This window comes from Mytilus edulis, chromosome 2, assembly GCF_963676685.1.
Source record: "Mytilus edulis chromosome 2, xbMytEdul2.2, whole genome shotgun sequence".
NCBI classification, from domain to species: Eukaryota; Metazoa; Mollusca; class Bivalvia; order Mytilida; family Mytilidae; genus Mytilus; species Mytilus edulis.
Genome location: NC_092345.1, coordinates 108,063,147 through 108,088,185, shown reverse-complemented (window position 1 = coordinate 108,088,185; position 25,039 = coordinate 108,063,147). Strand labels below are relative to the sequence as shown.

Genomic DNA, 25,039 nt, shown 5'->3' with positions numbered 1-25,039 from the left:
CATAATAGGTTTAGGACACAGAATAACTGTAGTCAAAGAACTTAGAATAGGTTATATGATTTGAATTTATATATTTTTTGCTTTTGTGAAATCCACTATGCTGTTGTTGTCTGGAAACTACAAAAATGCTTATTTGGGCCCCTTTTATGCCCCCTAATTCCTAAACTGTTCGGACAATAACCTCCCCCCCTCCTGTCTTCAGACCATGACACAGACGCACGACATGACAGTATTATACGACACAAATTGTTTTTTGTGGTCGTATAAAAACTGGTGAACTCAGTTAATTGAAACTGAAATCGACCACATATTGAGCAAGGCTAGCAATTGCTGTCTATAAACATTTGGGATCACTCTACCACGAGGTGGAGATAGTAGCTATATGTATGGGTGAGAAATGCAACAGTATTTTACTTACTTTTTCACTCTACCATGAGGTGGAGATAGTAGCTATTTGTTTGGTCGAGAAATACATTAGTATAGTTCCTACTTCTCCCCTCTACCATGAGGTGGAGACAGTAGCTATGTGTATGCCTGAGAAATGCAACAGTATTGTACTTACATTTAGACTTTACCATGAAGTGGAAATAGTAGCTATTTGTATGGGTGAGAAATGCTACAGTATTGTACTTACATTTAGACTTTACCATGAGGTGGAGAAAGTAGCTATTTGTTTGGGTGAGAAATGAAAAGGTATTGTACTTACTTTTCTGGTGAAATGGAAGACAAAACAAATATTATAGTGATTATATCCAAAGAATTATCAGAAATTGGAATAGTCGACATCTCATCTGATATATCACATACAAATGCATGACAGCGGTCTTGGTTGTAGTCCGGGTGATTCTAAAATATATTCAATAAAATATTTTACTTACAAATGTATCACAATCATTTAGGTGTCTGGGTAACCCTTGACAATATTGAATTAAAATATTGTCAGTTAAAAATAAATCAAAACAGTGTGGATAACAAAGACATTAATTACTGATGAAATTGATCAAAAGAAGTTCTGGATCATAAGGACATTGATTACCGATAATATTTATCCAGAGAAAATCTGTGTCCCAAGGACAGTATCTTTTCCAGAGAAAATCTGGGCCCTGAGGACAGTATCCAATGATTTCGTTGATCAACTAACGTTCTGGGTCACAAGGACATTATTAACCAATGTTATTTATCCAGAGAATATCTAGGCCCCAAGAACATAATCTACTATTTACGTTGATCAACTAACGTTCTGGGTCACAAGGACATTATTAAGCAATGGTATTTATCCAGAGAATATCTAGGCCCCAAGAACATAATCAACTATTTACGTTGATCAACTAACGTTCTGGGTCACAAGGACATTATTAAGCAATGGTATTTATCCAGAGAATATCTAGGCCCCAAGAACATAATCTACTATTTACATTGATCAGCTAAAGTTCTTGGTCATAAGGACATTTATTAACCAATGGTATTTATCCAGAGAAAATCTAGGCCCCAAGAACATTACCTACTGATTACGTTCATCAACTTAAGTTCTGGGTCACAAGGACATTATTAACCAATGATATTTATCAAGAGCAAATCTAGGCCCCAAGGACATTATCTACTGATTATGTTGATCAACTAAAGTTCTTGGTAACAAGGACATTATTTGCTGATGACATTGATCATGAGAAGTTCTGAGTAACAAGGACATTATTTACTGGTGACATTGATCATGAGAAGTTCTGAGTAACAAGGACATTATTTACTGATGACATTAATCAAGAGAAGTTCTGAGTAACAATGACAGTATTTACTGATGACATTGATCAGGAGAAGTTCTGAGTAACAATGACATTATTTACTGATGACATTAATCATGAGAAGTTCTGAGTAACAAGGACATTATTTACTGATGACATTAATCAAGAGAAGTTCTGAGTAACAATGACATTATTTACTGATGACATTGATCAAGAGAAGTTCTGAGTAACAATGACATTATTTACTCATGACATTAATCAAGAGAAGTTCTGAGTAACAAGGACATTATTTACTGTTGACATTGATCAAGAGAAGTTCTGAGTAACAAGGACATTATTTCCTGATGACATTGATCATGAGAAGTTCTGAGTAACAATGACATTATTTACTGATGACATTGATCAAGAGAAGTTCTGAGTAACAATGACATTAATTACTGATGACATTGATCATGAGAAGTTCTGGGTAACAAGGACATTTTATTTACTGTTGACACTGATCAAGAGAAGATAAGGGTAACAAGGACATTATTTACTGATGACATTGATCAAGAGAAGTTCTCGGTAACAAGGACATTATTTACTGATGACATTGATCAAAAGAAGTTCTGGGTAACAAGATCATTATTTACTGTTGACATTGATCAAGAGAAATTCTGAGTAACAAGGACATTATTTACTGTTGACATTGATCATGAGAAGTTCTGGGTAACAATGACATTATTTACTGTTGACACTGATCAAGAGAAGATAAGGGTAACAAGGACATTATTTACTGATGACACTGACCAAGAGAAGATAAGGGTAACAAGGACATTTTTTACTGATGACACTGACCAAGAGAAGATAAGGGTAACAAGGACATTATTTACTGATGACATTGATCAAAAGAAGTTCTGGGTAACAAGATCATTATTTACTGTTGACATTGATCAAGAGAAGTTCTGAGTAACAAGGACATTATTTACTGTTGACATTGATCATGAGAAGTTCTGGGTAACAATGACATTATTTACTGTTGACACTGATCGTGAGAAGTTCTGAGTAACAATGACATTATTTACTGATGACATTGATAAAGAGAAGTTCTGAGTAACAAGGACATTATTTACTGATGACATTGATCGTGAGAAGTTCTGGGTAACAAGGACATTATTTACTGATGACATTGATCAAGAGAAGTTTAGGGTAACAAGGACATTATTTCCTGATGACATTGATCAAGAGAAGTTTAGGGTAACAAGGACATTATTTCCTGATGACATTGATCAAGAGAAGTTTAGGGTAACAAGGACATTATTTCCTGATGACATTGATCAAGAGAAGTTTAGGGTAACAAGGACATTATTTCCTGATGACATTGATCAAGAGAAGTTTAGGGTAACAAGGACATTATTTCCTGATGACATTGATCAAGAGAAGTTTAGGGTAACAAGGACATTATTTCCTGATGACATTGATCAAGAGAAGTTTAGGGTAACAAGGACATTATTTCCTGATGACATTCATCAAGAGAAGTTTAGGGTAATATTGGCATTTTTTACTGTATCTGTCAGGTTCACTATTTCAGAAATTATCAGCAATACACATCAAATCTTGTATGTGTATTTCTTTCTTCAAATTTGACTTTCATAGCATATAAAACTATGAAAAATTTATATCTGTTGGGTCAACAGAATTTTCATTTGGATTACACAGGTAAAACATGCACATCAGAGACAATTTGAATTACCTTAACTATTTCTATAGCTGTAGGTGAAAAATCACAACAGTATATCTTTAGATTTGGATTCCTGAAAATATAATAAAAGATTCTATTTGAAGAAAAAGGTTAATGCATGTGCATTCCTTGCCTTTTGGTAAAATGCCAATACATCATTATATGAATTTTGCATAGAGTGAGCCACACAAATATTGGTTAGCATTGTTTTAGTTAACAAATTAATGTACACACACTTCAATATCTGAATTTATTTATCTTCTGTTTAAATTTTTTAACAATCTTTTTTGAGTTCTATGTTGAAATCTTTAAGATAAAAAAATTAATAAAGGAATACATCCTAAACTTAAAACTATCAATAAACTATGAAATTTAAAAAAAAAATTACATTGGTCTGAGTAATAAACGAGACAAGCTCTCATTTAGTTATCTATGGCATGAACTTCATTTTTTTATCAAAATATTTACAGATTGACAATAAATAAACAAAAGGTTGACCTTCCCTATCAATATTTTTTTTATTTTCAACCAGAAAAGCTCAACAGGAAGTGCCATTAAACTCTTTTCTCATTTAATCATTGGGTTGGGATTTGATGGTTTACCAGGCATTTTTATAAGTTTGTTCATTTAAATAATGATTACAAATATAGCTGACTTGATTGAAGATTTGAAACTATTGTGTTCTGCTATTTTAAAACCAAACCTGTTCACTACAGTTCTCCTCAAATTTGAAAAATGTCTTAGTTTTTTTATTTTTTGGACAAAAAAAGAAAAGACAGCAATTTGGAAAGATAAAAAGGAAGAAAAGTTTAAAATTAGTATCAACAAAAAAAGCAAACTAGAGGCTCTCAAGAGCCTGTGTCGCTCACCTTGGTCTATGTGCATATTAAACAATAGACACAGATAAATTCATGACATAATTGTGTTTTGGTGATGGTGTTGTGTTCTTTACTGAAAATTCTTGTTGCTACAATTATCCTTATCTATAATGAACTTGGCCTAGTAGTTTCAGTGGAAAATGTTAGTAAAAATTTACAAATTTTATGAAAATTGTTAAAAATTGACTATAAAGGACAATAACTACTTAGCCTTAGGGGGTCAATTGACCATGTTGGTCATGTTAACTTATTTTTAGGTCTTACTTTGCTGTACATTATTGCTGTTTACAGTTTATCTCTAAAGAGCCAGTGTCACTCAATGTCTTATGTCTATGTGCATACGAAACAAAAGAAGCAGATGGATTCATGACAAAATTGTGTTTTAATGATGGTGATGTGTTTGTAGATCTTACTTTACCAAACATTCTTGCTGCTTACAATTATCCTTATCTACAATGAACTTGGCCTAGTAGTTTCAGTGGAAAATGTAAGTAAAAATTTATAAATTTTATGAAATTTGTTAAAAATTGACTATAAAGGACAATAACTCCTTAGGGGGTCAATTGACCATTTTGGTAATTTTGACTTATTTTTAGGTCTTACTTTGCTGTACATTATTGCTGTATACAGTTTATCTCTATCTATAATAATATTCAAGATAATAACCAAAAACAGCAAAATTTCCTTAAAATTACCAATTCAGGGGCAGCAACCCAACAACAGGTTGTCAGATTCTCTGTCTTTAATAATATTCAAGATAATAACAAACTAGAGGCTCTAAAGAGCCTGTGTTGCTCACCTTGGTCTATGTGAATATTAAACAAAGGAAGCAGATGGATTCATGACAAAATTGTGTTTTGGTGATGGTGATGTGTTTGTACATCTTACTTTACTGAACATTCTTGCTACTTACAATTATCTCTATCTATAATGAACTTGGCCCAGTAGTTTCAGTGGAAAATGTTAGTTAAAATTTACAAATTTTATGAAAGTTGTTAAAAATTGACTATAAAAGACAATAACTCCTTAGGGGTCAATTGACCATTTCCGTCATGTTGACTTAATTGTAAATCTTACTTTGCTTAACATTATTGATGTTTACAGTTTATCTCTATCTATAATAATATTCAAGATAATAACCAACAAGAGTGCACACACTGAAATGTCTCGCCTTCTTTACTAATCATTGATATTATGTTGATAGTCCTAAGTATAAAGCTTTATTACAGCTGTCACATAAACGTTACATTAACCAAGATAACTAAACAAAGACCAATGAACCATGAAAATGAGGTCAAGGTCAGATGAACCATGTCAGGTTGACATGTACAGCTAACAATGCTTCCATAAACAAATATAGTTGACCTAATACTTATAGTTTAAGAAAAATAGACCAAAACACAAAAACCTAAGACTGAGCAATGAACGGTGAAAATGAGGTCAAGGTCAAATAAACCTGCGCGACTAATATATAAATCATAAAATATTTCCATACACTAAATATAGTTGACCTATGGCGTATAGTATCAGATAAAAAGACCAAAACTCAAAAAACTTAACTTTGACCACTGAACCATGAAAATGAGGTCAAGGTCAGATGACACCTGCCAGTTGGACATGTACACCTTACAGTCCTTCCATACACCGTATATACTAGCCCTATTGCTTATACATGTAGTATCTGAGATATGGACTTGACCACCAAAACTTGGTTCCCGGCATCAAAGATTAGCCCAGAAATTAGAATTTTATGGTATTAGAAATCAAAATTTAAATTGGATAAATGACTTTTAGCTGACAGGCAACAGCAAGTACTATTAAATGGTGTTAAATCTTCAAAATTAGCTGTTGACTCTGGTGTGCCTCAGGGAACAGTTTTAGGCCCAACATTATTTTTACTCTTTATTAATGACCTACCCGAACATGTAACTTGCAATGCAAGACTTTTTGCAGATGACTGTTTATTGTATAGAAATGTAAATAATAGTTCTGATGCACAATTACTTCAAAAAGATTTATCTAGTTTAGTAAAATGGGAAGAGGACTGGCAAATGAATTTTAATCCTGAGAAGTGCTATGTAATTCATATTTCTAAAAAAAGTAAACCTTCCTCTTTTGATTATATATTGCACAATCATGTTTTAGAAGCAGTAAAAGACAGTAAATATTTAGGCGTAACTATAAGCCATGATCTTGATTGGGGAACACATATAAACAATATTACTTGTAAGGCAAATAAAACCTTAGGTTTTCTTCGTAGGAACCTGAAAAACTGCAAACGTAAGGTTAAAAACCTTACGTAAACATCACTTGTCCGTCCAGTCGTCGAATACTCTTCCCCTGTCTGGGATCCGTACAAAAAACATCACATCACTCAGGTTGAGCAGGTACAGCGTAAGGCAGCCAGGTTTGTCTTCAATGATTATAAAGACAGATCACCTGGTGCAGTTTCAAACTTAATTAAATCTTTGGAATGGGAAAATTTAGAAATAAGAAGGAAAAAAGCTAGATTAACTATGCTGTATAAAATAAATTGGGGGTTAGTGGAAGTTCCTAAGGACAATTTAACAATATCTGATAGACGTACTAGGGGGAAACATAAATTTAGGCAAATATCTACAAATAAAGATTTCTATAAATTTTCATTCTATCCTCGCACTATTTCGGACTGGAACTCACTACCTGAAGCAATAGGTATGTCTGACACCCTGGAATCCTTCAAAAGTGGCATATCCACTCTAACACTTGAAGGATCCACAACAACTTATTAATTTAAACTACAAAGCCACTGTACATAATGTATATATGTTATTGTTAATGATTTTTCTTTGTCATATTATTTTTAAATTAATGTCCATATGTACATAGCACACAAGTTCCGGGAAGTTTTACACTCCTACCTAGGAGTCTACTCCCGTATTCGGAAGAAGAAGAAGAAGAAGAACTTAACCTTGTTCACTGATCCATGAAATGAGGTCGAGGTCAAGTGAAAACTGTCTGACGGGCATGAGGACCTTGCAAGGTACGCACATACCAAATATAGTTATCCTATTACTTATAATAAGAGAGAATTCAACATTACAAAAAATCTGAACTTTTTTTTCAAGTGGTCACTGAACCATGAAAATGAGGTCAAGGACATTGGACATGTGACTGACGGAAACTTCGTAACATGAGGCATCTATATACAAAGTATATAGCATCAAGGTCTTCCATCTTCTAAAATACAAAGCTTTTAAGAAGTGAGCTAACACCGCCGCCGCCGCCGGATCACTATCCCTATGTCGAGCTTTCTGCAACAAAAGTTGCAGGCTCCACAAAAACAGCAAAATTTTCCTTAAAATTACCAATTCAGGGGCAGCAACCCAACAACAGGTGTCAGATTCATCTGAAAATTTCAGGGCAGATACATCTTGACCTGATAAACAATTTTACCCCATGTCAGATTTGCTCTAAAGGCTGCGGTTTCAGAGTAATAAGCCAAAATCTACATTTCACCCCTATGTTCTAGTTTTAGCCATGGCGGCCATCTTGGTTGGTTGGCCAGGTCACGGGACACAATTTTAAAACAACTAGTTACCCCAATGATGATTGTGGCCAAGTTTGGTTTAATTTGGCCCAGTAGTTTCAGAGGAGAAGATTTTTGTAAAAGTTAACGACGATGGACGACGACGGATGACGGACGCAAAGTGATGAGAAAAGCTCACCTGGCCCGAAGGCTAAAAACTAGAGAAAGTGATGCCCTCAAACTCCACTTTGAAGTTTAGATCGTAGTGAGCATGTTTTGATCATGGTCTAGTCTGACAGGGACATACGAAAATCTCAAAGTCAATGAACCATGGTTGAGGGGCAGTGTCATGTTATCTTCATGGTAATGAGATGTGCAAATCTAATACAACAGCATAACAATATCATTGACCTACCACTAGGGGTTCACCATAAATCGACCTAATCACAAACTAATACATAACACTAAGCAAACGTTTAAAAGTCAATAGACCATGACTGGGGAAGCAGGGTCCATGGAAATCAGATGTACCAATGCTTATACAACTGCATACTGTAAACAGGGAAATTTTCGCGGCAGTTTTATTTTCGCTATTTTCGCGGTAAGGAGTGAAACGCGAACATAAAACGACCACGAAAATTTCAGGGAAATTCTATTCATAAGATGAATGCCATACATGTACATATATAATAGGATTTGAAGAGGATCATTGCATAATACAGATTTTGCAAACAATGGATTTATATATCAAATCATAATTGTGTATTTAAATGAAAAATAATGATAGAAAACATGATTTTAACTAAATCAAGCGGACATTACTGGCATCACGGATACTGTTATGTAAACAACACCTATTATGTATATGTAAATGACACTTAATTGTCAATCAGTTTCAAAATTACTACCTCGTTTAATCTTCTACAAAGATTAATAAAAGCAAAAGATCGATTAATTAGCATTTACCCTGTCAGCATTTTATTTTAATTCACTTTTGATTAGGTCTTCTTTTCTGTTATTGTGTATACATAAATGTGTTTTTACAAGCAAACATGACACAACTCTTAATCTCCTTTAACATAAATAAACCGAAAACACAAGATTTCTGATTGATTTTATCCCACTGACTTGATTTACTATACATGTGAAGCTGTTTAATTTCTTAATCATTTATAAAAATATTTAAAAGGGTCACAGGGAAGTCACGAATTCAAAACGGCGGGAATATAGATTATGTTAATAAATCGCGAAATAAAGACGGCGCGAAAATTTCCCGGTTTACAGTACCAATTATCATCAATTTGCCACTATTGCTTTCCTACAAACTGATCCAATCACAAATTAATACATGAAAACATAGCAAAATAATCTCCATGGTAATGAGATCTGCCAATACTAATACAACTGCATACCAAATATCTCGGACTTACCACAAGTGATTTACCATAAACTATACCTAATCACAAACTAATACATTGTTTACGACACAATAGCCGGCAAAACAGCATACATATGTCTCGCTTTTTGATTCTGTCAAACGAGATAAAAAAGATCTTACTCTAAATGAATGAGGTAACACCAGCATATGAGAGTGTATTTCATATTCAGATTATTATCTTTTTTGTTTTATCAAAAGAAAGAATGCTATATTATATGTAAAGAAAAAAATATTTTTTAACTTATACCAAAACAAACAAATAAGTGTTTTGTTTAAGTCTTAAAGCAATGCCCTATTCCACTTGTTTAACCCTTAAACATATTACTTATTGATTTGGTTTTGTATTAGACAAAACACTACATTCACAATGCCACATCCCGCTTGTTTAACTCTTAAACAAAGACACTTATTGGTTTGCTTTAAGTATTATAAAACACTATATTAGCAATGCCCTATTCCACTTGTTTAACCCTTAAACATATTACTTATTGATTTGGTTTTGTATTAGACAAAACACTACATTCACAATGCCACATCCCGCTTGTTTAACTCTTAAACAAGACACTTATTGGTTTGCTTTAAGTATTATAAAACACTATATTAGCAATGCCCTATCCCACTTGTTTAACCCTTAAACATATTACTTATTGATTTGGTTTTGTATTAGACAAAACACTACATTCACAATGCCACATCCCGCTTGTTTAACTCTTAAACAAAGACACTTATTGGTTTGCTTTAAGTATTATAAAACACTATATTAGCAATGCCCTATTCCACTTGTTTAACCCTTAAACATATTACTTATTGATTTGGTTTTGTATTAGACAAAACACTACATTCACAATGCCACATCCCGCTTGTTTAACTCTTAAACAAAGACACTTATTGGTTTGCTTTAAGTATTATAAAACACTATATTAGCAATGCCCTATTCCACTTGTTTAACCCTTAAACATATTACTTATTGATTTGGTTTTGTATTAGACAAAACACTACATTCACAATGCCACATCCCGCTTGTTTAACTCTTAAACAAGACACTTATTGGTTTGCTTTAAGTATTATAAAACACTATATTAGCAATGCCCTATCCCACTTGTTTAACCCTTAAACATATTACTTATTGATTTGGTTTTGTATTAGACAAAACACTACATTCACAATGCCACATCCCGCTTGTTTAACTCTTAAACAAAGACACTTATTGGTTTGCTTTAAGTATTATAAAACACTATATTAGCAATGCCCTATCCCACTTGTTTAACCCTTAAACATATTACTTATTGATTTGGTTTTGTATTAGACAAAACACTACATTCACAATGCCACATCCCGCTTGTTTAACTCTTAAACAAAGACACTTATTGGTTTGCTTTAAGTATTATAAAACACTATATTAGCAATGCCCTATTCCACTTGTTTAACCCTTAAACATATTACTTATTGATTTGGTTTTGTATTAGACAAAACACTACATTCACAATGCCACATCCCGCTTGTTTAACTCTTAAACAAGACACTTATTGGTTTGCTTTAAGTATTATAAAACACTATATTAGCAATGTCCTATCCCACTTGTTTAACCCTTAAACATATTACTTATTGATTTGGTTTTGTATTAGACAAAACACTACATTCACAATGCCACATCCCGCTTGTTTAACTCTTAAACAAAGACACTTATTGGTTTGCTTTAAGTATTATAAAACACTATATTAGCAATGCCCTATCCCACTTGTTTAACCCTTAAACAAGACACTTATTGATTTGCTTTAAGTATTATAAAACACTATATTAGCAATGCCCTATCCCACTTGTTTAACCCTTAAACATATTACTTATTGATTTGGTTTTGTATTAGACAAAACACTACATTCACAATGCCACATCCCGCTTGTTTAACTCTTAAACAAGACACTTATTGGTTTGCTTTAAGTATTATAAAACACTATATTAGCAATGCACTATCCCACTTGTTTAACCCTTAAACATATTACTTATTGATTTGGTTTTGTATTAGACAAAACACTACATTCACAATGCCACATCCCGCTTGTTTAACTCTTAAACAAGACACTTATTGGTTTGCTTTAAGTATTATAAAACACTATATTAGCAATGCCCTATTCCACTTGTTTAACCCTTAAACATATTACTTATTGATTTGGTTTTGTATTAGACAAAACACTACATTCACAATGCCACATCCCGCTTGTTTAACTCTTAAACAAGACACTTATTGGTTTGCTTTAAGTATTATAAAACACTATATTAGCAATGCCCTATCCCACTTGTTTAACCCTTAAACATATTACTTATTGATTTGGTTTTGTATTAGACAAAACACTACATTCACAATGCCACATCCCGCTTGTTTAACTCTTAAACAAAGACACTTATTGGTTTGCTTTAAGTATTATAAAACACTATATTAGCAATGCCCTATCCCACTTGTTTAACCCTTAAACATATTACTTATTGATTTGGTTTTGTATTAGACAAAACACTACATTCACAATGCCACATCCCGCTTGTTTAACTCTAAAACAAGACACTTATTGGTTTGCTTTAAGTATTATAAAACACTATATTAGCAATGTCCTATCCCACTTGTTTAACCCTTAAACATATTACTTATTGATTTGGTTTTGTATTAGACAAAACACTACATTCACAATGCCACATCCCGCTTGTTTAACTCTTAAACAAAGACACTTATTGGTTTGCTTTAAGTATTATAAAACACTATATTAGCAATGCCCTATCCCACTTGTTTAACCCTTAAACATATTACTTATTGATTTGGTTTTGTATTAGACAAAACACTACATTCACAATGCCACATCCCGCTTGTTTAACTCTTAAACAAAGACACTTATTGGTTTGCTTTAAGTATTATAAAACACTATATTAGCAATGCCCTATTCCACTTGTTTAACCCTTAAACAAATTACTTATTGATTTGGTTTTGTATTAGACAAAACACTACATTCACAATGCCACATCCCGCTTGTTTAACTCTGAAACAAAGACACTTATTGGTTTGCTTTAAGTATTATAAAACACTATATTAGCAATGTCCTATCCCACTTGTTTAACCCTTAAACATATTACTTATTGATTTGGTTTTGTATTAGACAAAACACTACATTCACAATGCCACATCCCGCTTGTTTAACTCTTAAACAAAGACACTTATTGGTTTGCTTTAAGTATTATAAAACACTATATTAGCAATGCCCTATCCCACTTGTTTAACCCTTAAACATATTACTTATTGATTTGGTTTTGTATTAGACAAAACACTACATTCACAATGCCACATCCCGCTTGTTTAACTCTTAAACAAAGACACTTATTGGTTTGCTTTAAGTATTATAAAACACTATATTAGCAATGCCCTATCCCACTTGTTTAACCCTTAAACATATTACTTATTGATTTGGTTTTGTATTAGACAAAACACTACATTCACAATGCCACATCCCGCTTGTTTAACTCTAAAACAAGACACTTATTGGTTCGTTTTAAGTATTATAAAACACTATATTAGCAATGCCCTATCCCACTTGTTTAACCCTTAAACATATTACTTATTGATTTGGTTTTGTATTAGACAAAACACTACATTCACAATGCCACATCCCGCTTGTTTAACTCTAAAACAAGACACTTATTGGTTTGCTTTAAGTATTATAAAACACTATATTAGCAATGTCCTATCCCACTTGTTTAACCCTTAAACATATTACTTATTGATTTGGTTTTGTATTAGACAAAACACTACATTCACAATGCCACATCCCGCTTGTTTAACTCTAAAACAAGACACATATTGGTTTGTTTTAAGTATTAGAAAACACTATATTATCAATGCCACCTTCCACTTGTCTAACCCTTAAACATATTACTTATTGATTTGGTTTTGTATTAGACAAAACACTACATTCACAATGCCACATCCCGCTTGTTTAACTCTAAAACAAGACACATATTGGTTTGTTTTAAGTATTAGAAAACACTATATTATCAATGCCACCTTCCACTTGTCTAACCCTTAAACATATTACTTATTGGTTTGTTTTTAGAACTGAAAACACTATATTACTAATGCTACCTGTCACTTGTTTAATCCTTAAACATATTACTAACTGCTTTGTTTTTAGAATGGAAAACACTATATTACCTATGCCACCTTTCACTTTTTTAACTCTTAAACAAGACACATATTGGTTTGTTTTAGGTATTAGAAAACACTAAAATACCAATGCCACCTTCCACTTGTTTAACCCTGAAAAATATTACTAATTGCTTTGTTTTTAGTATTGGAAAACACTACTTTACCAATGGCAGCTTTCACTTGTTTAACCCTTAAACAAGACACATATTGGATTGTTTTTGGTATTAGAAAACAATACTTTATTAATGCCACATCTCACTTGTTTAACCCTTAAACAAAATACTTACTGGTTTGTTTTAAGAACTGGAAACACTGTATTACCAACACCACAGCCCACCTGAAATTAAGTAAGGCTGTTGTAATAATTTGTTCACAAAACGAACATGAAAAAAGAAACCCCAAAGGTGGAGCTAACAATTGGGAACTTCAGTAAAATACTATTAAAATAATTTTAACATAACTAACATTTATATGTATATATATATATATATATAAACGCCTAAAAAGTGTACATAACAACACCAATGATATAAAAAGGAACTATAAATGTAATTATTTATAAATATTTCGGATAACAGATATCCTTCGTCAGTCAGATTCTGATGTTAAATATATATATATATATATATTTATCTTGCCTCCTTTACATTTCTAGGAATATGATTGGTTAAAAATAACCGCTCGCAGTGGCGGATCCAGTCATTTAAAAAGGGGGTGGTCCCAACCCAGAGTAAAGGGGGGGGGGTTCCAACTATATGCTACCATTCAAATCCATTGATCGGCCCAAAAAAAGGGGGGGTTCCAACCCCCGGAACCCCCCCCCCCCCCTGGATCCGCCACTGGCCTGGAGACCATGTATATTCCATATCAGGTTAGAAGGGAGGCAGGGCTTATTTCAATACATGGTTAGTAGTGGTGTTACATTACTTTATAAAGTAAAAATAAATGGTTCCTTGCATATAAAGCAATATTTATCAGTCATGCTGATCATTTGATTGGATAAATTGATTTCAAATGATGTGGCTCGATGTGAAAAATATAGTCCTGCAAAACATTTTTGCAAAATCTCAAGTATTAAAAAAATCATGTTAAAAAAGATGTAAAAATTGTCAGGAGTGCAACACTTTTTTGTGACATTTCGAAAAAGTACTTTCTTTTCAAAACACAGCAAATTGTTGTATGGAGGAATATACCTTAAATTCTTATTTGTTTTACAACTTATATATATTGGTGATGAATTCAGCTCAGAATGAAGCTTTTCCATTGAATCGTTTTGGTTCTGTAAAACAAATATGTTCTTTCTAGAATAAATAGTTCATTTACATTATTATTGATTGTAAGGGAGAGCTCAAAATACGACAATTTCAGAAGAAACAGAAGGGAAATGTGTGAAAAAGTGTTTAAATTCAATGTATTCATTTCTGTGTCTCCTTCTCATTAATCTCAGTAAGATTTTTTGGGGGGTTTTCCAAACTATCAAAACAAAATAATTGACGAAAGGGCTTGTCACTCCGGCCAACCACAAAAATAACGACTCTCAAACATGTGATCTCTCGCAAAAACCACTGGATCGTATGTGTTGTAGATCGGCGGCAATTTCAAAACAACTACGCAAAACAAAAATTGACTCGTACAGGTCAGAACTTCAAAACATTTTTGACTTGAAGAAGTCATTTTATTCTGACTTGTTTATATCTCCCTAATTTTCTACATTTACAAACCCTATAATTCTCAAAGTAGAGGCTCTAAAAAGCTTGTGTCTCTCACCTCGGCCTATGTGTATTTTCAACAATATGAACAAAGGACACACTCTAACATTGTAGACAAGAAAAGAATTCATGACAAATTTGATTTGTTGATCTTGTATTGTTGATCATTAAGCCTACTTATGTTCTCTCTATCTATATGTTTATCTTTAGTGTTTGCTCAAAACACAAAAATAGATAAACATGATAAACACAATTGTCATTTAAGGGCATTCATAGAATCACAGTCTATTCAACTATTTTGGCAGAATTTGACTTATTAGCAGATCTTAACTTGCTGATCATTTTTGTGATTGAAAGTGTTTCTTTATCTATCATAATTTTTTAAACATATCTATAAATATATGTAGGACTCAAATCTATGGCGGGTTCCAAATCTATGGCGGATTCCTAATCTATGGTAAATATGACGTAATGCCGTCTCAAATCTATGACAGGTTTTGTTTTCTCCAAATCTATGGCAGATTTTAAAATCGCCTATTTTTTCGGGAAAAAGAGTTATTTATAACGTCACAACCAAATAACGCCATATGACGTCGCTTACGCCGCCGATTTTGAAAATGGTGAAACCCATGAATACCATTCCAGATGAAGGTTTTCAATTAGCAAAGGACAAGAAGAAGCTGGTTTTAAAGGACCCTAATCCAGAAGCGTTTTGGAGGGACTATGGCAAGGTAGTGTCAATTTGCAAATTAAAAGCAGAATATCCGAAATGGGGGTCAGCAAAAATAATTAAGTTTTGCAAGGAACAGTTGAACAACAGAATGGTTAGAAAATATTTGGAAAATTATTTCTATGATTTGACTTCAAATCATTTGTATAAAAAAAGTGTTGACCTGGCTACTCCTCATAGGAAATGTCTTTTAATCAATGGAGGATTTAATTAACTTAGTTAAAAAGAATCATGCATTAGATCACAGAAAATCTCACAGCATTTATGAATCTATAAGAAGATTTGTTTTCCCAGTTGTAAGGGAAAACGTGAAGCTTTTATTCGATCTTTATGTGGATTGTGATCAGTGTAAAAGTGCTATATCTTTACCCAAAACAGAAAGAACAAGACGCCCTATACCAGCAACTTATCCAAATTCAAGATGGCAAATTGATCTAAAGAAGATGCCACCTCATAAAGGATTTCAATACATATGTAACATTGTTGATTGTTTTTCAAGATTTGCATTTGGTCAAGCATGTAAAACTTCATATCTTTAAAATTTATGCATTTGATAGAAATCTTTAATCAAAGAGCAGATTGCTCTAGATCTGAGGGATACGATTGCCATTGTTTTCATTGACACATGTAGCTGGATAATATTATTTTCAAAACTTATTCAACAGCACATGTAAAATGTAATTTACGTAATCTGAATAGTTATATAATAGCCAATCCCTGTTAAAAGTGTATGAACAATGTACTTAGGCCTATTGTGTTTTATTTTTGTACTATCAATTTCAAGTTTACTTTCCACATCAGTCACTGAGACTCAGAGTGAGAGAAGTATTTCCCTTCGTATCTTACCACCTATTTTCCTACGTTAATTCTAGGAGGAACCCCATTCCTAACTCTTTAAATATTTAATTTCCTTTGGGTCAGTGATTATGACTCCTTTCCGTACACATTCCTCAGTTTAAATTGCGATGGTTTTTAATATAATACGACGTTTATCGGCAGAACGAGTTAACTTTTCTCAACGTAATGTCAGAATTCCACGGAAGTGCTTTACGGAAGGGAGACAACTCGAAACGATAATATGGAAGACTCCATTTCGCCTGAAGGGGTGTTGAAAATAAACCTTAACGATGAGGACATTTATTCTAATTTAAATGATGCATATGATTTAAAATTATGCAACAACAATAACCCTCAATAGCAGACATACATAGAAAGGATCCCATGAGTTATAAATTAATCAATCGAGTGGGTGAATCCAGAGCAACCATTTAACCTAGTACCCCTTGAGGTCAAGAAAACTATAGGCATGCGCATAATTACCTAAACAAACCCTGTAGTAAGAACGTATATTTAACCTAAATGGTTCTCTATTTTTGTTATAGAAGTACAATATCAAATATCAGTTTAATAACGGTGACATATAAGTAAAACTCCACTTCAGTTGTTATATGACAGAAATAGATTTATCGGAATTCAGAGAACTCTCGCATTTTTATCACAACTGGGGAAGTTTCTAAATTTATAAAAACACTAAATATAAATACTGCTTGATTCTGATTTTCCGTGTTGTTAAAAACACGCATATAAGTCAAAGGAAATAACAAACATGAAGATTATGAAAAGAACATTATAGGAAAGTTGTTTAAGTTCAATCCCTTTGTTTGTTTTTACCTTTTAAAGCAAGCTTAAGACAATCATAAGAATCTGAGATGGTCCTTAATGTTTAGAATAAAACAATTGACGTGAGGGCATTGTCCTGAGCCACTGGTATAAGTCTACAAATTGCTTGAAAGCAATCGTATCCCAAAAATGTTGCAACTGCACGTTTACATTTACATGTATTAAACTTTTAATAATGCTAAACCATTGAAATGAAGATGTGAAATATGAATTTTAGCTTGTTTTGTAGGGTTATTACTAGTATATTAACTTTTTTAAACTGCTTCACTTTGCATGGATTTTTTAAACCTATAAATCATTAAACGGCGTTGTTTTTTATCGTTGAATTATGGTTTTACACTAGTAATTTGTTGGGGCCCTTTATAGCTTGTTGTTAAGTGAAAACCCGTAAATTTATAAAAGTTTAATTTTACAAATTGTGACATTGATGGAGAGTTGCACTCATACCACATCTTCTTATATATATTTAGATGTACTTTTATTTATTTAAATTTTAATGTGACTCCGTCAACATATACTTTTTGTTTATACTTATGGACTATATTTTTTTTTTGAATGTGAATCAAAAACAGCTACCGGTATTTAACACAGGACTCACCGATTTCTATAGACAAATTCACCGGGAAACTGTCAGCTTTTCCACTAGAGCAGTTTTTCCGATGGTTTGAGGGAAGACATTGCCTACTATCCAGAAGAGGGACAACATGTGATGTACAGGCCAAATCCTGCGATGAATAAAGGCACCGCAGTTTTTAGTACAGGATATTTTAGGAAAGGGATCATAGACTCAATTTCAGCTTCTACTGCTGGAAAAGTGTACAAAGTGACAGATCAAATTACAGGATACAAATTTGATTTAAATCGCAATCAAATTAAAAAGATGTGATCAGCTGAAAATAAATAGCATGTAAAGAGTCAAAGAGTTTATTTTTTTGTACAAACAGAAGCTGCTTTCTTGTTGTTTAATGACTTACTATTTGGTTAAATGTATTGGTTAAACATGACAATCCAAAGAGTATAAAATGCTTATGTTTACTGGACACATCATTTCAAGATCATGAAGTCTTTCTTAAGCTTTTTCAATTGTACCGGTAATAAAATTTGGTTACTATAAAAAAGAAGATGTGGTATGATTGCCAATGACACAAGTGTCCAAAAGAGACCACATTAACAACTATAGGTCATGCAGAAAAATCACGAAAAAAAGACAATAAACAGGCTATTATTTGAACTTGGAATTATTTTTAATTATGGAATTTGCCTAATTTCTTGTGTTTAAAATTTTTGATAAATTCCATGTAATATTTGGTATTATGATCTTTTGAGCGGTTAATAACACTTTCCATACAATGTATTTTGGTTAGAGAGTGTTGTGCGCGGCACAGTACATTCTATTGAATAATACTATTTTCTTTGTAATAGAAAGTGTTGTGCACAGCACAGAACATTTCAGTACAGAATAAACGTGGAATTTATTGAAAATTTCAATAACAAGAAATCAAGCAAATTCCATGATTAAAAATAATTCCAAGTTCAAATAATAGCCTGTTAATATTGTTTTTTAAACAACTATAGGTGATCACTGTTTCGCCTTCAACAAAGAACAATGCCCATACTGAAAAGTTAGACTAAACATACAAAAAAGGAAGAAGTGGTATGATTGCCAATGAGACAACTCTCCCCCAGAGACCAACATTACACAAAAATTAATACCTATAGGTAACTGTACGGCCTTAAACAATAAGCAAAGCCAATACCGCATAGTCCGCTATTAAAGGCCCCGAAATAACAATGTAAAACAATTTAAACAAAAAAACTCACGGCCTTGTTTATATAAAAAAAAAAAGACAAAGAAATATGTAACACATAAACAAACAATAAACACCGAACTACAGGCTCCTAACTTGGGACAGTCACGTACATACATAATGTGGCGGGGTTAAACATGTTAGCGAGATCCCAACCTTACACTACAGTATGATATAAAAACTAACTATGAAAATAAAGGCTTAACTTATCAGATGGACAAAAATACAAGTACGTTTATTTATACACTCTCTTTTGTGTAATCTATTTACAAGTCATTAGTCGTGTAAAGGTACTGCATTATTTTACGTTTGCACAACATTTGCAATAGATCTTATATTAACAAAATCCGCCATAGATTTGGAATTTACAAAATTTACTATAGATTTGGGATGGCATGACGTCATGATTAGAAAATTTAAAAAACAACTTGCCATAGAGTAGGAATGTTAAATTTTCGCCATAGATTTGGGATGGCATTACGTCATATTTACCATAGATTAGGAATCTGCCATAGATTTGAGTCTTACATATATATGACAAAAAGCAAAATAAAAAGATGAAAATCATCAACAAGGAGTCGTCTGACATTTCCTCCTTATTGTCTTTAATGTAGATTTTCTTTTGCCTATCATTTTTGCCTAGCTATTAAAGTTTGTATCTATCTGTTTTAGTTTTAACAAAATAAGGCAAAAAAGCAAAAAATTGGTCAAAATTAAAAAAGGGCAATAACTCTATTAATGAGTTGATTTTGACCATGATGACCTACTTGTTGAACTTGTCTTTATGATCATCTATAAGTTTCTCTGTATCTATTATAATTTCAAGATAGTATGAAAAAAGAAAAAAATGATTAAAATTTGTCATCTAAGGGAAATAATCCTACAAGTCAGCTGACAGTTTTGAAAATGGAAAATTAGAAGAGCTCAACATCCTAAACTTTTTGCTTTATTCAAAAATTTACGATCAATTTTAAAAATTGTCTATAAAGGGCAATACCTCGTTCAGGGGCCAATTGACAGTTTTGGTCATGTTGACTCATTTGTAGATCTTAGGCCAGGTTTTTTTTAATTTTTGCTTTACAGATCCACCCACCCTATTTTTCCAGATTTGCAAAATAAAAATAAAATTTACATTTGATACTATTTTATTCCTGCCAACCATTACAAATAAGTTATCACTGAAATGTAAATAAAAGTATTATTTTTTATGAAATTAAATGCAATAAAGATTGAAGGGGCACTACTTGTCAAAATAATGTTCACTAAATTAATGTTTGACTAAAATTCTCATATTTGATTTAAAAGATACATATATCCAAATTATAATAAGTCTTTAAATAATAAACAGTTAAACATTTACTAGCTTATATAGATCATAATATGGTGTTTGTTTTGTTCTAAATGCCATCTTATTAACTATCGAGATGACCTCCAAAAACTATGGCTACAGACAGCCACGATAACACAATATAAATGTAAACAGAAATATAAATAGATAGCTACTTCATACAATTGGATTTTTCTATGTCTGTTTGATTTCATGTTATAGGTTAAAAAAATAAGTTTGTTTTTTTAACCTGTATAAGAATGATTTCTTTGTGATAAAATCAATTAATCAAATGATTTACCTTTGTATCACATTGGGCCAGGTGAGCTAAAAATGAATCATAAGGTATCTGTATACAAAGTTAGGGTTAGGTTGTTACAACTTTTTGCCATTTAAAATTTATTTAGGCCTAAAACTCATCTACTTGTAAAACCATTTCCATCTTTATCATGATATTTTGCTAAGACCAATTTTGAAAGTTGTTGGTCTTTTAAAACTTGTTAAGTGGTTCAATTTGAAAGAGAAATGTTAAAATAAATAAATGTTTAGTTATCTAGCACTATTTCATTTTCCAATTTTAAGATTTTGATTTAACATAAACTATACCTCTAATAAGTTAAAACTGGAACCATTAACAGCACTGTCACAAGTCTCTTCAGGTTTATTGCCATCAGCCTCATCAGAAGGGGGCAACAACTCAGGGAATTCAGTAAACAACCAATTTCTATCTTTAAAGAATCTGTTCTGGTGAATTCCATAGAATGTATCCCAGTGTGAACCTGCCTCATCTTCATATTCATCTATAAACAAATTATCACAATTTATAATACATTTATAACATGCAATATTAAGTAGTTCACCTGCTCATTTAATAATTTGCAAAGAAAGAAGTAGTGAACCTTTTCCTGATAATATTCCTACGTATACTCAACTTGTTCCAATGACGTATGAAAAATATATACAAATTACTTTAAACACATTTCATATTTATTTCATTATTGATTCTTTTATTTTTCTGTTATATAAAATACATAATTTCAGAATGATAACATTCTTTCTTACCATTTAACTAGAGGCTCTAAAGAGCCTGTGTCGCTCACCTTGGTCTATGTGCATATTAAACAAAGGACACAAATGGATTCATGACAAAATTGTATTTTGGTGATGGTGATGTGTTTGAAGTTCTTACTTTACTGAACGATTTTGCTTCTTACAATTATATCTATAATGAACTTTGCCCATTAGTAACAGAGAACTATATTTGGTAAAAATTTACATATATTTACCAAATTAATGAAAATTGTTAAAAATTGACTATAAAGGGCAATAACTCCTTAAGGGGTCAATTGACCATTTAGGTCATGTTGACTTATTTGTAGATCTTACTTTGCTGAACATTATTGCTGTTTACAGTTTATCGCTATCTATAACAGTATTCAAGATAACCAAAAACGGCAAAATTTCTTTAAAAATTACCAATTGGAGGGCAGCAACCCAACAACCAGTTGTCCAATTCATCTGAAAAATTCAGGGCAGATAGATATTGACTTGATTAACAATTTAACTTCTTGTCAGATTTGCTCTAGATGCTTTGAATTCATAGTTATAAGCCAAAAACTGCATTTTACCCCTATGTTCTATTTTTAGCCGTGGCGGCCATCTTGGTTGAATGGCCAGGTCATCGGACACATTTTTCAAACTAGATACCCCAAAGATGATTGTGGCCTAGTAGTTTCAGTGGAGATTTTGTAAAAGATTACTTAGATTAATGAAAAATGGTTAAAGATTGACTATAAAGGGCAATAACTCCTAAAGGGGTCAACTGACCATTTTGGTCATGTTGAATTATTTGTAGATCTTACTTTGCTGAACATTATTGCTGTTTACAATTTATCTCTATCTATAATAATATTCAAGATAATAACCAAAAACAGCAAAATTTCCTCAAAATTACCAATTCAGGGGCAGCAACCCAACAACCGATTGACCGATTCATCTGAAAATTTCAGGGCAGATAGATCTTGACCTGATAAACATTTTTATCCCGTCAGATTTCCTCAAAATGCTTCGGTTTTTGAGTTATAAGCCAAAAACTGCATTTTACCCCTATGTTCTATTTTTAGCGGTGGCGGCCATCTTGGTTGGTTGACCAGGTCACGCCACACATTTTTTAAACTAGATACCCCAAAGATGATTGTGGCCAAGTTTGGATTAATTTGGCCCAGTAGTTTCAGAGGAGAAGATTTTTGTAAAAGATTAATTTAATTTATGAAAAATGGTTAAAATTGACTATAAAGGGCAATAACTCCTAAACGGGTCAACTGACCATTTTGGTCATGTTGACTTATTTGTAGATCTTACTTTGCTGAACATTATTGCTGTTTACAGTTTATCTCTATCTATAATAATATTCAAGATAATAACCAAAAACAGCAAAATTTCCTCAAAATTACCAATTCAGGGGCAGCAACCCAACAACCGATTGACTGATTCATCTGAAAATTTCAGGGCAGATAGATCTTGACCTGATAAACATTTTTATCCCGTCAGATTTCCTCAAAATGCTTTGGTTTTTGAGTTATAAGCCAAAAACTGCATTTTACCCCTTTGTTCTATTTTTAGCCGTGGCGGCCATCTTGGTTGGTTGACCAGGTCACGCCACACATTTTTTAAACTAGATACCCCAAAGATGATTGTGGCCAAGTTTGGATTAATTTGGCCCAGTAGTTTCAGAGGAGAAGATTTTTGTAAAAGATTACTTTAATTAACGAAAAATGGTTAAAAATTGACTATAAAGGGCAATAACTCCTAAACGGGTCAACTGACCATTTTGGTCATGTTGAATTATTTGTAGATCTTACTTTGCTGAACATTATTGCTGTTTACAGTTTATCTCTAACTATAATAATATTCAAGATAATAACCAAAAACAGCAAAATTTCCTCAAAATTACCAATTCAGGGGCAGCAACCCAACAACCGATTGACCGATTCATCTGAAAATTTCAGGGCAGATAGATCTTGACCTGATAAACATTTTTACCCCATGTCAGATTTGCTCTAAATGCTTTGGTTTTTGAGTTATAAGCCAAAAACTGCATTTTACCCCTATGTTCTATTTTTAGCCGTGGCGGCCATCTTGGTTGGTTGACCGAGTCACGCCACACATTTTTTAAACTAGATACCCCAATGATGATTGTGGCCAAGTTTGGTTTGATTTGGCCCAGTAGTTTCAGAGGAGAAGATTTTTGTAAAAGTTAACGACGACGGACGACGACGACGACGGACGACGGACGACGGACGACGACGGACGACGGACGCCAAGTGATGAGAAAAGCTCACTTGGCCCTTCGGGCCAGGTGAGCTAAAAATGACAAAATGATATCACGTGAAATCTGTAGCCTTTTCATTCATGTCAGTAATTACATATCTTAAGCCACTAGATGAATTAGTTTTTATCAAATGTAATGATACTTCAACATGTTAAAGCTTTGTTTGCATTGATCATGAGTGTAGTTACTTCTTAATTTGAATTAAAATCATATCCTGTCATTGGTTATAAATAGAACTTTTTAGACATCAGTTTATATGTCATTGGTTATATATAGTACTTTTTGGACATCAGTTTATATGTCATTGGTTATAAATAGTACTTTTTAGACATCAGTTTATGTCATTGGTTATATAGTACTTTTTAGACATCAGTTTATATGTCATTGGTTATAAATAGTACTTTTTAGACATCAGTTTATATGTCATTGGTTATAAATAGTACTTTTTGGACATCAGTTTATATGTCATAGGTTATAAATAGTACTTTTTAGACATCAGTTTATATGTCATTGGTTATAAATAGTACTTTTTAGACATCAGTTTATATGTCATTGGTTATAAATAGTACTTTTTAGACATCAGTTTATATGTCATTGGTTATAAATAGTACTTTTTGGACATCAGTTTATATGTCATAGGTTATAAATAGTACTTTTTGGACATCAGTTTATATGTATGTCATTGGTTATAAATAGTACTTTTTAGACATCAGTTTATATGTCATAGGTTATAAATAGTACTTTTTAGACATCAGTTTATATGTCATTGGTTATAAATAGTACTTTTTAGACATCAGTTTATATGTCATAGGTTATAAATAGTACTTTTTAGACATCAGTTTATATGTCATTGGTTATAAATAGTACTTTTTGGACATCAGTTTATATGTCATTGGTTATAAATAGTACTTTTTGGGCATCAGTTTATATGTCATAGGTTATAAATAGTACTTTTTAGACATCAGTTTATATGTCATTGGTTATAAAT

At 32.4% G+C, this 25,039-nt stretch overlaps 1 protein-coding gene and 1 long non-coding RNA gene across 4 annotated transcripts in view; one reads left to right on the top strand and one right to left on the bottom strand.

Moving 5' to 3' along the window:
• Nucleotides 1-25,039, bottom strand: part of LOC139513902 (tRNA N(3)-cytidine methyltransferase METTL2-like) — a 68,290-nt gene that overhangs the window by 9,076 nt on the left and 34,175 nt on the right. For all 3 annotated transcript variants that reach the window (XM_071302850.1, XM_071302848.1, XM_071302847.1), the window contains 4 exons: nt 21,327-21,520; nt 13,754-13,803; nt 3,472-3,532; nt 707-846 (listed from right to left, as the gene is read on the bottom strand). In XM_071302850.1, the coding sequence (XP_071158951.1) occupies nt 707-846; nt 3,472-3,532; nt 13,754-13,803; nt 21,327-21,520 (445 nt within the window). The remainder of the gene's footprint in view (nt 1-706; nt 847-3,471; nt 3,533-13,753; nt 13,804-21,326; nt 21,521-25,039) is intronic.
• Nucleotides 15,773-18,505, top strand: LOC139513904 (uncharacterized). Its single transcript, XR_011662541.1, has 2 exons — nt 15,773-15,906; nt 18,158-18,505. It is a non-coding gene; the product is annotated as an uncharacterized lncRNA (long non-coding RNA).